The sequence below is a fragment of the Temnothorax nylanderi genome, unplaced genomic scaffold (genome assembly GCF_030848795.1).
Source record: "Temnothorax nylanderi isolate EJ_2023f unplaced genomic scaffold, tnyl_v1.0 TNYL_tig0461_pilon, whole genome shotgun sequence".
NCBI classification, from domain to species: domain Eukaryota; kingdom Metazoa; phylum Arthropoda; class Insecta; order Hymenoptera; family Formicidae; genus Temnothorax; species Temnothorax nylanderi.
Genome location: NW_027249523.1, coordinates 72,467 through 90,936, shown reverse-complemented (window position 1 = coordinate 90,936; position 18,470 = coordinate 72,467). Strand labels below are relative to the sequence as shown.

Below are 18,470 nucleotides of genomic sequence, written 5' to 3'. Positions count from 1 at the left end.
GTCAAGCTGTAAAATTTATTCAAAAACAATTATTTATCAAACTAAATTTATTAATACTAAAAAATTAATCATCGTCCTAATAAAAATCATAAAAGAAACTTATAAGATTGCGTATAAAATCTTACAGATTTGAAGAATTCCTTAGTATACATTCTAAATTATATGTTTTACATAATTGACGTTTTACATTGTAAATTTACATAATGTAGGGGAGACCGGGGCCTAACCGTCAGTTTTTTTTCGGTGCCGATTTTTAACAAGAAAATAAATAATTTTAGTTAAATGTGGTATACCACTGTAAAGAGTGACCCTTTAGCTACAAAATTTATATAGGAAATTTTTATCTACGTCGCTTTGTTTAACCGGAATAGAGCAAAAACGACAACGGTGGAAAAATTGAAATCTCAAAAATGCCGGGGTTTAACCGTCACACTGCATTTTCAATACATATACGTACATCTAATCCTGAAAAATGATAGAATACATCTTAATAATTGTTTTTTAAGAGAAAAATATAAAAATTTATTTAAAATTTTTATGCGAAACATTATTAAAAAATAGTTACGAGGGTTCCTCTTTCCGCAGAAGTCACTCGCCCGACTTGTTTCACTCCTCGACGTCCGATGACTCTATTCGGTGTCTAAACGGTTGTAATTCCCGTCTCATCCATATTCCATATGCAGTGAGCCTGGAAATGCCCGGAAATGCCTTGGAAATGCACCCGGACTGCTTACTGACGGATTAACCCCAAACACAAGTTTCAGGTTTGATCGCCCACGAAATATTAGACATCAACGATAATGAAAAAACTACACTGGATTCGTGTTCAGCATGCATTACTCTTTATAATCGCGTACCTCGAGATTTGGAGAGCAAATATTATTGCAGATATTACAAAATTTCCACGCGCAGAAAATGTAACTTTCACCTTCCGAAAACACGTTTGCCCTCGTAAAAATCATAACACGGCAGGTAACCTGCCGAAACTCCGTTGGTCACATGGGTACCATAAGCAGCATTTACAATGTTAATAGCGAGTTCGCACAATATACAGGTTCCGAGATATTTGATTTGACGGTTCAACCCCGGCGACGGTTAGGCCCCGGTCTCCCCTACGTGATATATTGTTCTGCGCATCCTGATCTAAAGATCTTAGCAATTTCACAATCTTGTCTTATCAAATAATTTATAGTAATTATTAATTATTATAAGCCGATTTCACAGTCTCCGATTAATTTAATCCTCCGATTAAACTCACTTTGCATCTCTTTCTAACTGTCCCCCTTATGCCCATTTCTACCAATGCAGATTAACTTTAATCGCGGTTTCACTTGCTCTTTATCTTTTTCTAGTTCTACGAATTAGAAAAAGATAAAAAGCAAGTTAAACCGAGATTAAAGTTAATCTACATTGGTAGAAATGGTCATTAGAAAGAGACGAAGAGTGAGTTTAATCGGAGGATCAAGTTAATCGGAGACTGTGAAATCGGCCCTATGAATTCTGTTATTTATCTTAATTTTTGTAGGATTAATTTTATCTCAAAGTAAAAAACTGACTTTAAGAAATAATCTTTCTTTTATCGTATTTTTTTCTATAAAATTAAATAAATGTTAATATGCAATTTTCTACTACAGTTTTTATACAATAGCGGAATTTCTGAAAAAAAGATTAAATAGAATTCAAAATAAAACAATATTTATACGAAGCCTTGTATATATATATATATATATATATATATATAACATTAATAAATTATACATACAATTTTACATTAACAAATTTTTTGTATCACAGGTGAGTGTGAAATTTCTTTCACAGCTATTTATTATCTGGCTTTTTCGTTATATATTTTTTCACGTACTCAGAAATTTTTTTGTTATATCTTCATATTGTATCGATTAGTAGAGCTAATAAAAGATCATCTTACACCATAAAATTCGTAAAGATATTAGATAATTGCAGCACACAATTGATAATTGTTGATACATTTTTAATTTCGATTTCATGTATTACTGGTCTAGTTTCCACCGAAGTCGTTAATTCGCATCTAGTGCAGCGTAGAATTATATTTAATTCGATGGAAATATGACTGACTGCGCTCCCACTTCGATCCACAAGCTTTGAAAACCAGTGGAAACAGTGCATTAAACCGAAGCAGGATCGGATGTAAGTCTTCGGTGCATGGAAACTAGGCTACTGACGTTCGCAACAGCATAACGGACGATCTTGACCGGCATTTTCTGTATGATTCCTTTTCTTTTCATTTGCTTCTCCGTTCATCTTTCTGGTATAACAAGTCGGTGGTGGGGAGTCAGATATCTCCTCGACTGAAGTTCAGCTGGTTTGTGAAGAACTCGACACTCTCGTCGGGTCGTCAGTTCGCCAGTGCAACCGGCCACATAAACATCGGTGGTCAAACGATCGATCGACGACGATCTAACTGGCAACTGCTCGGTTTGTGTGAGTTATTGTGCGAAATATTGTGCACGCGCAAATTTTCAGCTTCTAGAGCACTTCAATGACGTTATATTTCTTGCATTGCCAGATAAGAAGACTTGGTCGTCAGTGTGAGAGATAGCGTTCTAACATCTCTAAAAATAGACCTACAACGATCTGCGATCCATTACGCACGAAGAGAAAGGAGTAAGATTAATTTATATCTACAAAAATATATTACGAATTTTTGAAAATTTGAATATAATGGTATAAAATATCTGGCAAACATTTATACTGCCGGAGATGATTATACTACCGATGATTTTTTTATGACAAAAATATGCATAAAGATAAAATAAACTTGTATATAAAGACAAAATAAAACTTGTATAATTTGTTTTTGAGAAAATTAATTATAAATACTCAGGCTACATAAGAAAATCTACCTTAAATATGGTATATTTAGACTATTAAACTGCACATATACTACTATTTTATACCAAGCATATGTGTATATATGTATATGCAGTATATTTATGTACAGCGAAGTTACGATTTATGTATTTGTACTACAGATAAATTTACAATTTTGACAAGTGAGGATAACTAGTGGAATATGTTTTATAAATATGGACTTTTGAAATATGTAAAAATAAGTAAAATTCAAACAGTAACGTAATCAGTAAAGAAGCACTATCTAAACGTCCTGTTTGAGAACGGTATTTATATAAATATTTACATAAATAATATTTTGACTTTTATGATCTTGAGAGAGAGAGAGAGAGAGAGAGAGAGAGAGAACTTAATGTAACGCTCTCAAACTCCGTGGTTCTTATATCGTAATTTCCGTTTCAAATTTTTATTTTTGCAAAAATTGCATTAGCAAATATCCGTGTCAGCTATTTGCGCACGCATAACGGAACATACGTCATTATAATGTAACGTAATGCGTGATAATTAACAACATACGATGTTAAGTATTCAGTCGACGCGCGATATTATTTTCATCGAGCAGTAAGCGCCGCAAGTCTCAACAATAAGTATAATAAATGAATCTCGATATTATTTTTCTTCAATCATGAAACTTTCATGATGAATTTATTACACGGATATGTATATATGTTTGCGCATATGCATACAAGATGCATGTGCATGCAAGATTGGATTCACTTAATCTACTGTTCTTATACCATTTTTTACTATACAATCATAATAACATTGTTTATTTGCTGAGAACTATTAGCATTGGCTACACTGAGAAAAAAAATTGTTAATCCCAAGAAATATTTAGTCCGATACGTTCAACTAAACATTTTAGTTAGTTAACCAAATATTAGTTGTTTCAACAATTTATTTAGTTTCTTTAATCAAGAATTAATTTATTCAACTAATTGAACGTATCGGACTAAATATTTCTTGGGATTAACAAATTTTTTTTCTCAGTGTACGGAACAAAATTAACTGCAACTGTATATGAAGTTTCTTGATATCAAAATGTATATACAATAGATAATCATATCTATATCTGTACATATAAACAAATGTCCTGACTGACTGACTGACTGACTGACTGATGAGATATCTTTTTATATATAATATATATATATATATATATATATATAAAGTAATTGAAATATAACTCTTATAAAGAAACTAAATGAGTAAAATATAACTTTTTATAACCATATATCTTTAGATTAAAATATATTTCACATTATATAAATTTATGCAAATTTCATACTAAAAAAGATAAATAACTGATATGAGACAATCTATTCGTTATAGTAAATATTATATATTTGATAAATAATATGTAGATAATTACATATATTTATATGACTAATTATAATTAGTCATATAAATTCTAGATAAACAGTTTCAGGCAAATAACAAATTCTTTAGCATTTGAATTTTTAAGAAAGGAATTTCTACATATTGATAACATATCTATAGAGCAATAATCTAGCGGTTAAAAGTTAGCGTTAAAAGCAACTTTTGAACTTTGAACAGCTTATGCATTATCTAATCGATTAAGCTTTCGATTGTGCATTGTTGACTTTGATCACTTTTCAATTCTCAGAATGAGACAGCATGTTTATATTCGTCATTCGTCTACCCATGTCCATTTAATAGACGTGCCTCTGACACCTTGATATGAGTATAAAACAATTTCAGCAATTAAGAACGATAAGGTTAAGATGCAGAAGATAACGATAAATTTACATAGCTCACTTATTATCACAAAATGTAACCATTATGGTTGCGTTCTGATATATCCTATAACATATGAAATAGCAACGAGTAGTAGTCAATAATTTTATCATCACTTCATCATATTTCATATCATGTTACGTCTTATAAAACTAACGTATCGTAAGTAAGTACAGAGTATATAAAAACGATTACAAACACAAATTCTTATCTACTGCGAGGTATCTATTTTAACAGTTTGCACGTCTTTTGCAAGTAATTATTAAGCTATTAAAAAATCGAATAAATTGTTGGATTTGTTGGAATTTTTTGATAAGGTAATGAGGCATTTCTATGAAGCTTTCTCTACTTAAAAAGAAAATGTACAGAGCAGAGTATTCTATTTCATTTTCTTTATAAAAGAAGAAAAGATTTTCTAGAAAATATTTCTGGTAATAATATCTATGGTCCACAGTTTGTCCCTATATATGGTCAAATTCCTGAGTTGATGCAGCGTAGTTTACTTTTTTATTTTTCTTTTCTTTCTCTTTTTTTGCGTGGCGAGGACACGAGAATTCGTTCAGTTTTTCATGATTCTTCGATGACTAGGAAGTCGTTAATTGCTTGTTACAATATATTATATTTATTTCGATAAATAAATACACTTGTTCGATATAAAAACGGAGATTTTTCGTCTTGATGACCTGTATGTATACCTATTAAATTCGATTATAATTATCAATGTAACGCATAAAAGAGTGTCGCGATAATCGCTGAGATAATAAAAATAGATAATAAAAATTGGAGGATAAAATGTGATAGATGACGCATAGAATATTTATTAATTGCGTAAAAGTAAATACACATGCGTGTGATATTTTTTCGCGCTAATCCATCATCCGGAATTCAATTGCAAAAAATGCAAAACTGATTCTTATTTGAGAACAAATCAGCAAAACGAGTCTTATTATTTCGCATAAATCTTTACATCATAATAAATGTAATATTTTACGTTGATATCTTTGACAAGTATCTTATATTTATATTTAAATTTTACATGTGTTTGTAGACAATTTTTTACGAAAGAAGTATCATGTACTTTTAGTAAATTGTACTTTTTACATTTCAACATGTGAAATACCTAATTCGAAATGTACAAAAAAAAAACGTAAACATATATATATCGAAAAACTTAAAGAATTATTTTTTTTTGTATTGGGTAACATTTTTGTAATTCTTTTGATACATGAAATTACCGTAATCTATCCTTTATTTTAACAGTTCCATTTGCAGTTGTACTAATTATTATCTATTACGCTTGCAGATTACGAGCCGTGCAGTTAATTATCGATAAATTAGGGCGATTGTATCGGTATGGCGACACACGCGTTTCACCGTATTCAGAGGCTGAGTCGAGTACTGGATGCAGGAATGAGGACGATAAACTTCACATTAAGACGTGCGTCGGCCTTGTCAGGACCAGCCAGAATTGTGGTGGGACCAAACAACGAGAAGATTATTATGTCTCCGGCTGGTGAAGCTTCCTACCCGGAAACCTTGATCCACGAATTTGTTTGGAATAATATCGAGAATTATCCTAATCATGTTGCTTTGGTAATTTTTTTGGTCTATATAGATCAATTACTGTATATATTAATAGATCTATATCTTGTATGCAGTAGATAATCTTTATACGTAGAGCGGTTCAAACTAATTGCGTCGTCTTCTTTAAACAGACCGATATACATTATTTACAAAATTTTAATATGGGGGGAATTGCGTGGAAAAATCAAGAATGTTTGCAAAGACGGAAAATATAACCAAATGTAAGCGTAAATGTAATTAGCTATTAAGCCTGTTCGCAAACGATAAATGCACTGTGTGGAGTATTTAGACGCAATACCAATTTTATAAAATTGACTTTGCGCAGGAGTGTGGCGTGAATGGTAAGAAATACACGTTCGCGCAAGCCAAGGATGCGACATATTATATCGGTAGAAGTTTGCGACACATGGGTCTCAATAAGGGCGACGTAGTAGCCCTAGTGGCGCCCAATCTTCCGGACACAGTTCTAGGTTTCCTTGGAAGCTCGTCAGCGGGATTCGTTGTCACTACCGTAAATCCGCTGTACACGGCTGGTAAGTCGCTTTATGTTGTTTCAAATATTTTTATGTTACTTGCGATTCACATAAAACATTTAATTGATGAAATAAAAGTAGGATGGGGAAGTGGGCGAATTAAGCGAATTGTTACAATATAGGTAGACGTGTGAAAATTTTCAGAGGAGATGCCGAGGCAGTTGTTGAAGGCCAATGCGAAAGCAGTCATCACTTCGTCCGCAATTGCATCCACAGTGCTCGCTGCAACAAGGGCATGTCTTCCACGTGAAACTCCTGTTATTGTGATTGACGATAAGACTGGTTCTATTCCCGAGGGTTCGATACCTTTTGATGTTGGTATTAACAATAAGATAAAGATATTCATGCGAATAAATCGGCAATATTTATACGTTATAAAAGAAAACGGTTAAGTAAAAATAAATATAAGCGTGCAAAATTTTTCAGGATCTTATAACACGAGGCAAGTCATTGCCACCTGTAAATCCAGACACAACTTGCGATGATATAGCGGTTTTGCCATTTTCAAGCGGTACTACTGGATTACCAAAGGGTGTTATGCTAACGCATCGCAATCTGGTGTCTAATATAATGATGACTCAATCTTCTATCAATGTATTCCAACCTACTACAAGTATACCAAGCATTTATCTATAATTTTTATCTTATTATTTTAGCCTTTTTGTTTGCGCTTTCCAAATTTTGCGAGTTTGAAATTGATATTATGTCAGTTAGTCTTATTTAAAAAATTTTTTATTTATTTATTTAAAATTGTTTTCCATCTTCTCCAATTATTTCATAATTTTGATACATTTATTATACATATTAAAATTTCTTAATTCTTTTCCAGGTACATATCAGGAAGTATTCCCTACATTTTTACCAATTTTCCATATTTATGGGATGAATGCTTTAACATTTCCACGTCTTACTTTCGGCGGGAAGATAGTCACCATTCCAAAATTTGTACCTGAGACGTTCCTTAACGTATTGGAAAAACAAAAGGTAATTTATCGCTTGACGTACCCAAAGAAATTTCTTTTTTTAGATTTTTTTAATAAAAAATTTTTGTTTATTAGAATAGAATGCTAAAATATTAGATTGACAATGAGTGCTCGCGATCGAATGTATTCAAATTAATTTAACCCTAGTTCGTCACATTCCGGTCCAGTGAACCGCTGAACGTTTTTCGGTTTTCTAGTTTTTACGTATATATATATAACAACATAATTTTCTAATTTTCTTATAATAAATTTAGTTTAAACTCAAATCATTTTCTCGACCTGATATTATCATCAAACATCTTATTCAGACTCTGTATTTCCAATTCCTACATTACAAGCTTAAAAATATTAATTAGAATGAAAATGGCAATGCGACAAAGTCGAGCGGTCTCACGAACCGGAGTGTAGCGAATTAAGGATTCGAAAATAAGTGTGGCTAGCTAGGATTAAAGTAAACAATTATTTTTTGTCATTTTATATTTTTATATGAATCATAAAAAATCAACCATAAAAAATTATAATTTCTTTTGTATATGTGAAAAGATTATGAAAGGCTCAAAGTATTAAATCCATGACGATATGACCCTTTGCAGGCGACTGCGCTCTACGTCGTACCACCCGTAGTGCTATTTCTAACGGCTTCTCCTCTTGTGAAAAAGCATCACTTCGAGCATATGCATATGATGATGAGCGGCGCCGCGCCGCTCGCCAAAACGGACGTCGATAGATTCTACGAAAAATACAGCATTGACTCGAATGTCTTCAAGTTCCACCAAGGTGGGTGTTCGCAAAATCGAGCGGTTGAAATTTTCGATGGTTATCGAGTTTCGTGGATCGAATTTCCGGGGTCGCGTTTCGATATGCGCGAGCTTTGAAGGCTCGAATATATTTTTTTTTCCGACGGAGGTAGAAATGTCGAGGAGAAGAGGGGACGAGTTTTGCATTTGTGAGCTTTGCGAGCCTGAACGAACGAGCGGTGTACACATTCAATTTTTAACGAGATCCGATGAATCGACGTAGCCGATTTTGGAATAAAGTTCGTCGTATTGAGAGCGGCATCGTATTAAATTTTGCTGTTGTTTGAATAGTTGTTTTGATGCACATTCGAGTTTGTGAAATTCGAAAAATTCATTGTGTTAGTTTGGAAAAAATGCCAGTATTAACGCGGAGGAACCATTTATTTAATTTTTTCCCAGACAGATTTTATTCAGATACAAATATGTAACAACCTTTATTTAGCGAAATTGTTTTTGCCTCAAAGATGGAGATGGCTTAACATTTCAAATTACGTGTCAGTAATGCATCGAAAAATTTACTTTTTTATATCAGATTGTAATTTTTTCTTGTCCCGTTAAATCTCACAAGTATATCACACATTCGTAATTATTTTGAAAATTATATATACTTATTCAAAGACATTATTATAAAGTTTTTTATTTTGTTAGTATGAATATAAGTATAAAATAATTTAAAATATCTAAATTTTAAATATAAAAGAAAAAAAAAGAAAATCGACAGACTGTGATTAAATATCTATTTTGATTATTTAAAGTCTTACGATGTTTTTTAAAGGTTACGGATTGACGGAAAGTTCACCAGTGGCGTTTGTTGAGCATGGACATAAATATTCCAGCATTGGAAAAAATATAGCAAATTGTCAAGCACGTCTGGTGGATTTAACGACACAGGAGGATGTCAGCACTACTGGACAAACTGGCGAGTTATGGCTCAAGGGACCTCACATTATGAAAGGATATCTAGATGACGAAGCCGCTACAAAGAATACGCTAACCGAGGATGGATGGTTAAAAACGGGCGATATTGCATACTTCGATGAAGATTTCGATTTCTATATTACAGACAGATTAAAGGAACTTATCAAAGTCAAAGGATTCCAGGTAACAACCTGTTCTGACAAGAAAAGAGCTTTTCCATTTTTATTTTAATGGATATCGATAATTTATGTCGTGATTATTTAGGTACATAAGAAATAATTTCTTGCAATATTAATTGATATGTTATAGGTAAATTCTAATTGCATAAATAATCTTTAAATGGCTTCGCTTATATTAATAAATAAAAAGTTCTTTTCCCAATGTTATATAAACTTGATGTAATAATTAATTATAAATTATTTTACAATTTTAATATAATTATTTTGCACTATAAGAATTATTTAATATGATCGTATTATGCAATGAGTAACAAAACTATTTCCGACAAAATTGATTATGAAATCCTTGAACATGTTAAAACATTCTTTATTTCAAAAATATAAATAAAGAACAGGCTCGTATGTATCAGACAAAGAAATAAAGGTTACCGGCCAATAATGAGCAACGAGATTGTTAAAATTTGAAAAAATATATATATTGTTAACAATGTTGAAATGGGACGTTTCGGCAACACCGTGCCTTCATCAGCCAAATTTAATAGACTTGATTACATTAAATATACGAATAACCAGGAATCATACCTTTCTACATCCAATAAGTATAGTAAGAATGTTATAGAGTCGTAATCGCTGTACAAGTACGATCTTTAGTTAAAAGATGTGTAAACAAGGAGTATCATGGAATTGTTGAACGAAAAAACCTTGATTAAAAGTCGAAAATCAGGCTCCATGATTTATTTACCAGTCGGCAATGGGAATGAATCGAGTCAGTTAGCGAAGTCTGCACGTCACCATAAAGAGTCAACAGTTAAAAAATGCGTCTAAGCTGTGATAACTGTAAATGAAAACTTGTAAGAGACAATAAATGTAAGAATTTGTTACGATTGTACGTACTGAGAAAATTCGTAGAGTCAAGCTATAATGTTTCCAAGTACCGTACTGTTTCGAATACTTGGAAACATTATAGCTTGACTCTACGAATTTTCTCAGTACGTACAATCGTAACAAATTCTTACATTTATTGTCTCTTACAAGTTTTCATTTACAGTTATCACAGCTTAGACGCATTTTTTAACTGTTGACTCTTTATGGTGACGTGCAGACTTCGCTAACTGACTCGATTCATTCCCATTGCCGACTGGTGAATAAATCATGGAGCCTGATTTTCGACTTTTAATCAAGGTTTTTTTCAAAAATGCGCATCTCGATTCCGGTTTTTTTCGTTCAACAATTCCATGATACTCCTCGTTTACACATCTTTTAACTAAAGACCGTACTTGTACAGCGATTACGACTCTATAACAATCTTACTGTACTTATTGGATGTAGAAAGGTATGATTCCTGATTATTCGTATATTTAATGTAATCAAGTCTATTAAATTTGGCTGATGAAGGCACGGTGTTGCCGAAACGTCCCATTTCAACATTGTTAACAATATATATATTTTTTCAAATTTTAACAATCTCGTTGCTCGTTATTGGCCGATAACCTTTAATTCTTTATTTCTTTCTTTAGTCTGATAAGAAATTAGTTAGTTTTAATTTTGTCATATTATTGGACTTTATAATTATTCACGTAGCTTGGGGAAATGGAGATGATAAATAACAGTTGTAATATATGTGTATATATATATCTAAAATACCGCTGCAAAGTTTCGAAGTTCCGCGGTTTGACGGTATCTTATTTCTCGGCGGCGTTTAAAGTGTTCGTCTCTCTTAATTTAAAACATTATTCTCGCCTGGTCGAAGGTACCGCCGGCGGAACTGGAAGCGCTGCTGCGGACGCATCCAGACGTGGTGGAAGCGGCAGTGATTGGTATTCCGCACGCGAGGCATGGTGAGGTACCGAAAGCGTTCGTGGTGGTGAGCAAGGGTAAGAAACCTACGGAGGACGACATTAAGAACTTTGTGAAAGGGAAGGTCTCCGACTACAAGCAACTGGAAGGTATAACTCGATTCCCTTCAACTGTAACAGCATCGCGGAATTTCTAATTACCTCACGATCAGTTTAATTAGCGTATCGATCGGTTGTTGCGATTCTTTAGAACAGTTATTATCCGGATATCCGAAGAAATGTCGCGAATATCTGGAGAAAGAACTATTTGTTATGTAATTTAATTGAATTAGATCTAAGAATTCAGAGATAGAGAAGAACTGGGTAGTTAGAGACTTTATTGGGAAAGTTTGAGGATTGTATGTATACATTTTTCTTTTTCTTAGGTGGAGTCACATTTGTCGACGAAATTCCGAAGAATCCGAGCGGAAAAATTCTAAGATCAAAGTTAAAGTAAAACTACAAGTAACTTCATTAAAATGACATCTTTTTAATAGGAACATTATTTTTAAAATAAGATCAATGTTACTAACAATAAGATGTACGACATGTATAAACGAAGGTAGGCGGAATGTAATTTTGTATATTATTATATATATACATGTACAGTGTTTTGCTTAATGAAATTGTAATATATATATATATATATATATATATATATATATATATATGTACATATTATATATTATAATTTCATTAACTCTAGAACGGTACACTGGGTACTTAGCGTAAACCATAGCGATTTTAAAAGTTGCGCCATTTCTATATCGTACTGGGAAGGGTGGTCCGGACCAGGGGGGAGGGGAACTTTGGAGAACTCCCTACTAACTAACTGCACCCATAATCGAGCCAGCGCATTGAAAACTGCCGAGTAGGGAGCATTGAAAGTTAGTCTCCTTTTAGAAGTGTACCGTTCTAGGGTTAAGCGTATTATGTATATATATATACACACATATGTATATACATATATGCATATTTGTATATATACATATATCGCTCGTTTGCTACAACAACGACATAACTCAAAAATTGTCATTTTTGAACTGTTTGCAAAAGAAGGGTAAAGATTCAATACACTGAATGAAGAGCTAATATATAGCTAGATATTTTTGTTATTTATTACACCAAAATCGCATTTAAAAGTAATTAATGTTAACGAATTTTAGTGATTCGAAACATTCAAACTTATTTTTTGGAAAATTTTATTTTCTGAGTTGTGTTGTAGTAAATGAGCGTATGTACATACATATATATAGATTATCTACTTACAATCCATCAAAAATGGAACATAATGTTAAAAGACACTGTTTTATATAATTTTAAGGGGTAAATATGAAATAGAATTTTTTCTACTTGAAAATTAAAAAGAAGAAAGAAGAAGGTTCTTAGACGACACTAAAAATAATTTTTTAAATAATGGTTTAAATAAAATTTTAACTTGTTTTATATTTTATTGACATCTAAAAAAATTCTACTTTTGATGAACTCATTTATGTATATGTACACACGAACCTAATATTACATTTGCCGCAGCTGAATGTGATAGAATTTCTATTTTTATAAATTTGTTATATTTTAATCTTTTAATAACTGTTGTACCTTGATTTGTACTTATTGTTAGAATTTACATAATGTCAGTCTTTTGAATAAAACAGAATTTTATAAATTTGTGTTTTTTTGCGCAATTGATATGTCATCTAAAAATATCACACGACGCATAAATATAGTAATGAGTGAATTTAGTTAGTGAAAATAGGTCAGCTCACATGTACAGAAATTTATAAAAATAATGCATGTAATAGTTACTTAATATGTATGTTATAAGAATATAAATGTAATTACAAATGAAAGAAACATTATGCTCTTGATTCTCGCGTCTTTGTAATCAAGAACTAAAACTTTTTTGTCAAAAAGAAAAAGAATGGGACGCAGGAACTGCATTCTTAAGATGTATGAAAGCAAGTAAGGAGTTCTATCACGATTCGGGTAATGGGATTGAAAAAAATAAGACGCGAGGAAAACGCTTTTGTCTCGTGGTGGCGAAGCGCTGTTGAACTGCACGCTTGAACTTTTGAGATTTATGCACGGCAGTTGATCGCTGAATGAGTGCATCCCTCACGATGGATTACACAAATGGAGAAAAACAATGAGACTCTTTCGTCGTTTCGTTTGTGCGTTCAATTCTGAGCATAAATTCTGGGTGCCGAATGTACTGCTTTTCTAAAAGGGGGTTCACAAACATTGCAGCGGAGATAAAAAATGAATGTTAATATCTGTCGTCCGACTAAGCCGCAGGATTTTAAAATTTGTACGTCAGATAATCTCTAAATTGATAATTAATACTTCGAAATTCTAGTTTAAAATTAATTAAAATATATAATATTTTATCATATATATATAATATAGTAATTCATGTGTCAAATGTAATGTATTTAAAGTGAGCCGTACAGATTTAGGGCATGTTTTTTATACTAAATTTTCAATTAATAACTCTTGATACTTAATTAAATGATACATATGTTATGTTTAATTAACCACATATATTGTAATTAATAATTTATTTACAACTCGCGATTTATTTTTTTAGAGTGAAATTTAAACAAGGATATTCAGATCTATATGAGCCAGCAAACGCAGACCTGTACAATATAATATTTACAGTGTATGTGTACTGTACTGTAAATACAGTGAATAAAGCTATACATTGTGAATATTATATTGCACAGATCTTCGGTAGCCGGATTATATTCCTCTGACCAGTTTGGGTTGTTTTATAGATAAACTTTATTTTATTAATTTTTATTTTAATTAAAATTATTGCTTCCCTCATGCACACACACAGCTTGAACTAGACACCGTTTTAATGCATGTGCATTTGATATTATATACCGATATATATATCTATATATATGGGACGCAGATTGAATACGTTCTCGCATTTGGACGATAAGGGTATAAAAATGAATCAACTGGCAAGTTGTGAAGTGTGTCTCGGAGCGTGTCGTATCATTATGACAGGGATAATGCGCAGGGATATAAAAAGGTGCGAATGCAGTTGTACTTCCGCTGGTATAAAAAGGTGAACCAATTTTTATCTCTTCCAAGTCGTTGCTTTAGAACCGAAGCACTCTAAAAAAAAAACAGGGATGCTTCTTCGCTTTTATGTTTTCCGTCTTTATTATTCCACGATAGAGAGTTTATCATAAATTAACTTTTATAACTCGTACATCTTATTTTCCAGGCTTGCATATTACGCCTTAATCAAGTACGAATTATTCTCCGACAAGACTCTAATTATAATTTATTTTATTCGTTTTAGCCATGTTTATCTGTATTTGTATATTGTTTTACAGATTATCTTCCAGAGTTTTTGATAAAAGTAATAAAATTGATGATTGAGTTGATATTAAAAGTGATTTTTGCTTACGTTATCTTTTAAAACAATTTCTTAATTTTCAACAGCATATATCTTGCACATAATGGGGTTTCAAATATATGAAAATTCTAAGTTTATAGAATACTGTCGCGTACGTATATATTTAGTTTTTTTTTTAAATCTTATATTTGTGACAAAGGACAAATAAACAGTACATTTACCATAGTATTTTTAATTTTTTAAATTCTCTCTTTTTTATTTAATTGTATATTGTTTTACAGATTATCTTCCAGAGTTTTTGATAAAATTAATAAAATTGATATTGATATTAGAAGTGATGCTGACGTTATATCTTAAAACATTCTAAATTCTCAACAGTATGCATTTTGCACATAATGGGGTTTTAAATAGATGAAAATTCTAAGTTTAGAACACTGTCACATACGTATATATTTAGTTTCTCTTTAAATTCTTATATTTGAGACAAAGGAAAAATGGACAAGTACATTTACTTTATTCACCACAGCATTTTTAATTTTCTAAATTCTTTCCTTTTTTATTTAATTGCTATGGATTTAAATTAAATAAAATAATTAAACAGAAGTTAAATTTCTTTTTCCTTAATTTAAACATTTCTTCTTAAAGTCTAAGATTAGATACAGAAGAAGTATTTTACTTTCTCAACTTTTTTACCTGAATATCACGTTGCTGCTGTATCGTTATTTCAATGATTCATGGCTGAATATGATAAAAGTGTCGTAAATGCAAGGGATAAAGCGGATACGTAATGGAGTTTCTACGGACGTTCGGACTTTGATGCGAAATCGATGCTCCCGTTTCTTACTATGTTTCACTATGTTTCATGAGTCTACCTTTTATCTTATTCATATATTCGCGTGATTCTGTCGCAAGATACACTGTAGCGTGATTATCGATTATATTCTACATAGTTTTCTTCGTACCTTACAATTAGGTAACAAAGAAAATCACGGATATAATAATTAATGGTCATTTTTGTTTTTAATAAAACAGATAGCAATGCTGTTTATTGTTAGACTGTTAGAGGAAATGGTAAATAAAAATTAAAAAATGTAGACATGGTCGTATTTTTACAAGTGCACCGGGTCCAATGCAAACGGCGAAGAGACGCGAGCGAAGTCTTGCAACATTGTTCATTTTGTATATTTTATACAAGAGATTGCTGGGAGCACGTATTCCAGTTTTGCTACCTGAGAATTATTTAGCTTGCTATTTCTAGTCGCATCGATGTTCGCAGCGTGTATGTATTTATCGTTTTGTAATCTCTTTGATCACCGCGATGTTCCAATTAGTACAACAAAACAATTATCGTCATATCGTGCATATTAGTAATCAAAATAAATTAAAGTAAAGTAAAACATTAGATTTTAAATTAGCAAAAAGGAAAGAACAACAGTATAACGAGTATAAAAGTACGTGAACAACGAAAATAAATTGGCGACGCAAAGTGCGACTCACTAGATTTAATTACAGTTTTTCGTAGCGCCTAACTAACAAGGAGAAGCGCCCTTAATTGGCTGAGCGAATATCGTCGAAAAAAAGGAGATACGTAAAAAGATCGTTTGGAATAAAATCGTCTTGGACGTGTTCATCCCTCCGTGTTTCATTACATATTCTAAACAACCTAGTTTCACCTATATTTCGATTTTGCATGGTTATTCTGAGTTATCGTGACACCTCCGTTTCTGCTTTCGACATTAAAGTTTCTATTCTCAAAATTTTCATTTTGTGCCGATTACCGAAGCTTGAAATTCTCCGAAATCTTTTGCATTTAAAGTGTATATACGTTGACATTTTACGTTTTTTTATTCCTACATAGGCAATAACGACGGCGCGTGAAAATCCTCCGCCGGCGGATTCAAAAGTTCGATTTTTCGCATTTGAAAGTCGAATCTCCGCGTGAAGTCGTGCGAGTGTCGCATGACTTTCGCGCATAATTCCTTCGCTGCATTTCTATCGTGGACCGTATGTATATACATATGCACGTGTCATCATCGTCGAGTCGCTCTCTCGGATTCGAGAGTTGACGCGTAGCGGAAAAGGGATAAAGCTCCTCGGTAAATGAGCTTTTCGTCCTATCCCAACCCCGTGCAGGTCGGGATATGTGTGGAGGTTCCTAAACGTATTGCAAGAAGGAGATAAACCGTAGACGTGCTTAATCCAGTCGTCGGTATATTAATGCAAGAGAGGAAACGTGAGGATACTGACGAAAGGAAATAGAGAGCGAGGGAGAGAAAGAGAGATCGGGATACACACGAGAAACTTGGAGAGAGAAGGATCGAATTCAGAAAGCTTTCAGCTCTTGCCTCCTGTTTCTCTCGCGTAAATGAAAGAACGGTCGGGAGAGCATCACCGAGGTCGGACGATGAAAAATAGGGTGGAGCGTGGGTAGGGTGGTGGAGCAACGTGGAAACCATTTTTTGTCCTATATTTCTCACTTCTTTTCTTTCCTCTTTTCTCTCATATCGTTGTATGTGCGCGCCGCGTCAACCTTTACCGACGATGGACGATCTTATTTTGCGTGTGGCGTCGACGCGACGGTGCAAAGTCGGTATAAAATTTGGTCGCTGGACTGAGAAGCGGAGGCAAAGGTGGTTCTCGGAAAAATTTCACGTCCTGTGTTTTAGAATATATGGATCCACTAAAATCTGTTTTTTTGCGACAAAAGGATTTTTCCTTCCAGATTTTTTTTATGTACTCTTTTATGTACTTTTATGTAGGTCGTATATTTTGATTGGATTTAAAAAAGCGTAGAAAATTATTTGACATTTGATATATTTCTTCGATGCATCTTTTGGTCTTCTACATTGTAACTTGTTCCTTACTTTTTAAAATCCTAGAAAATTTTTCCCTGTTGATCTTATCTAGTGACTATCTAGGGTCTCTAGAGACTAAATAAACATAACAAAAGTGGTTTTATCTTGATATCTCAAAAATGGACAAAGTTGATATTTTAATATTCAAAATTATGAAAACACGAAATCATGATCAGAACCGGTAAAACGACATATATTTCATTAAATTGGATCAAAACTAACTAGAACCCATCAAAATTACCTAAAAAATGTCACGTCTTAAAGATGTCATTCTCTATCAGTCGAATATCGTTCTAATCATCAGATCGTTATAAAACGAGTGTCGTTATACTCGTTATGTTCTACAGGATTCAAATATGTAATAATAATTGAATATTTGTCGATAATAAAGATTTTTCAAATTTTAAACATTTATAGTACGCATATATTTCCCGCTATCGGAATTGCAAAAAATGAACATATTTACGTTTCTTAAACCAAACCAGCTCTGTACGTTATTTCAAAATTTCATTCTTATCATACACATATGCATCTAATTAACGTACGACCTTCAAAATACACAAATTTCCTTTAAATCACTTATCTTTCACGAATCTAATCTTATTTAATTGAATTTCAATCCCCTTCATATAGCTCATCGTATAAATATACTCATTTCACGTATACTTATATCTAATCAATATAAATAAGTGTAAAATCACACAAAACTGTAATTTAATAAATTCTTAAAGTATTTTAGCCTGTTTGGAAAGGCTTGAGTAAT

General features: G+C 32.4%; 1 protein-coding gene across 2 annotated transcripts; it reads left to right on the top strand.

Moving 5' to 3' along the window:
* Nucleotides 1-2,301: 2,301 nt before the first annotated feature.
* Nucleotides 2,302-13,142, top strand: LOC139783003 (uncharacterized). 2 transcript variants are annotated; one of them, XM_071722122.1, is made up of 11 exons: nucleotides 2,302-2,460; nucleotides 2,546-2,643; nucleotides 5,951-6,240; nucleotides 6,557-6,764; nucleotides 6,909-7,078; nucleotides 7,191-7,377; nucleotides 7,594-7,748; nucleotides 8,341-8,524; nucleotides 9,320-9,645; nucleotides 11,392-11,587; nucleotides 11,863-13,142. In XM_071722122.1, the coding sequence occupies exons 3-11, from the start codon at nucleotides 6,001-6,003 to the stop codon at nucleotides 11,931-11,933; spliced, it is 1,737 nt and encodes a 578-aa protein (XP_071578223.1). In that variant the 5' UTR covers nucleotides 2,302-2,460; nucleotides 2,546-2,643; nucleotides 5,951-6,000; the 3' UTR covers nucleotides 11,934-13,142. The 2 variants fall into 2 exon arrangements, with proteins under 2 accessions (XP_071578223.1, XP_071578224.1); XM_071722123.1 differs by lacking the exons at nucleotides 2,302-2,460; nucleotides 2,546-2,643 and adding an exon at nucleotides 6,363-6,452 and having other exon boundaries at nucleotides 6,101-6,240.
* The last annotated feature ends 5,328 nt before the right edge of the window (nucleotides 13,143-18,470 follow it).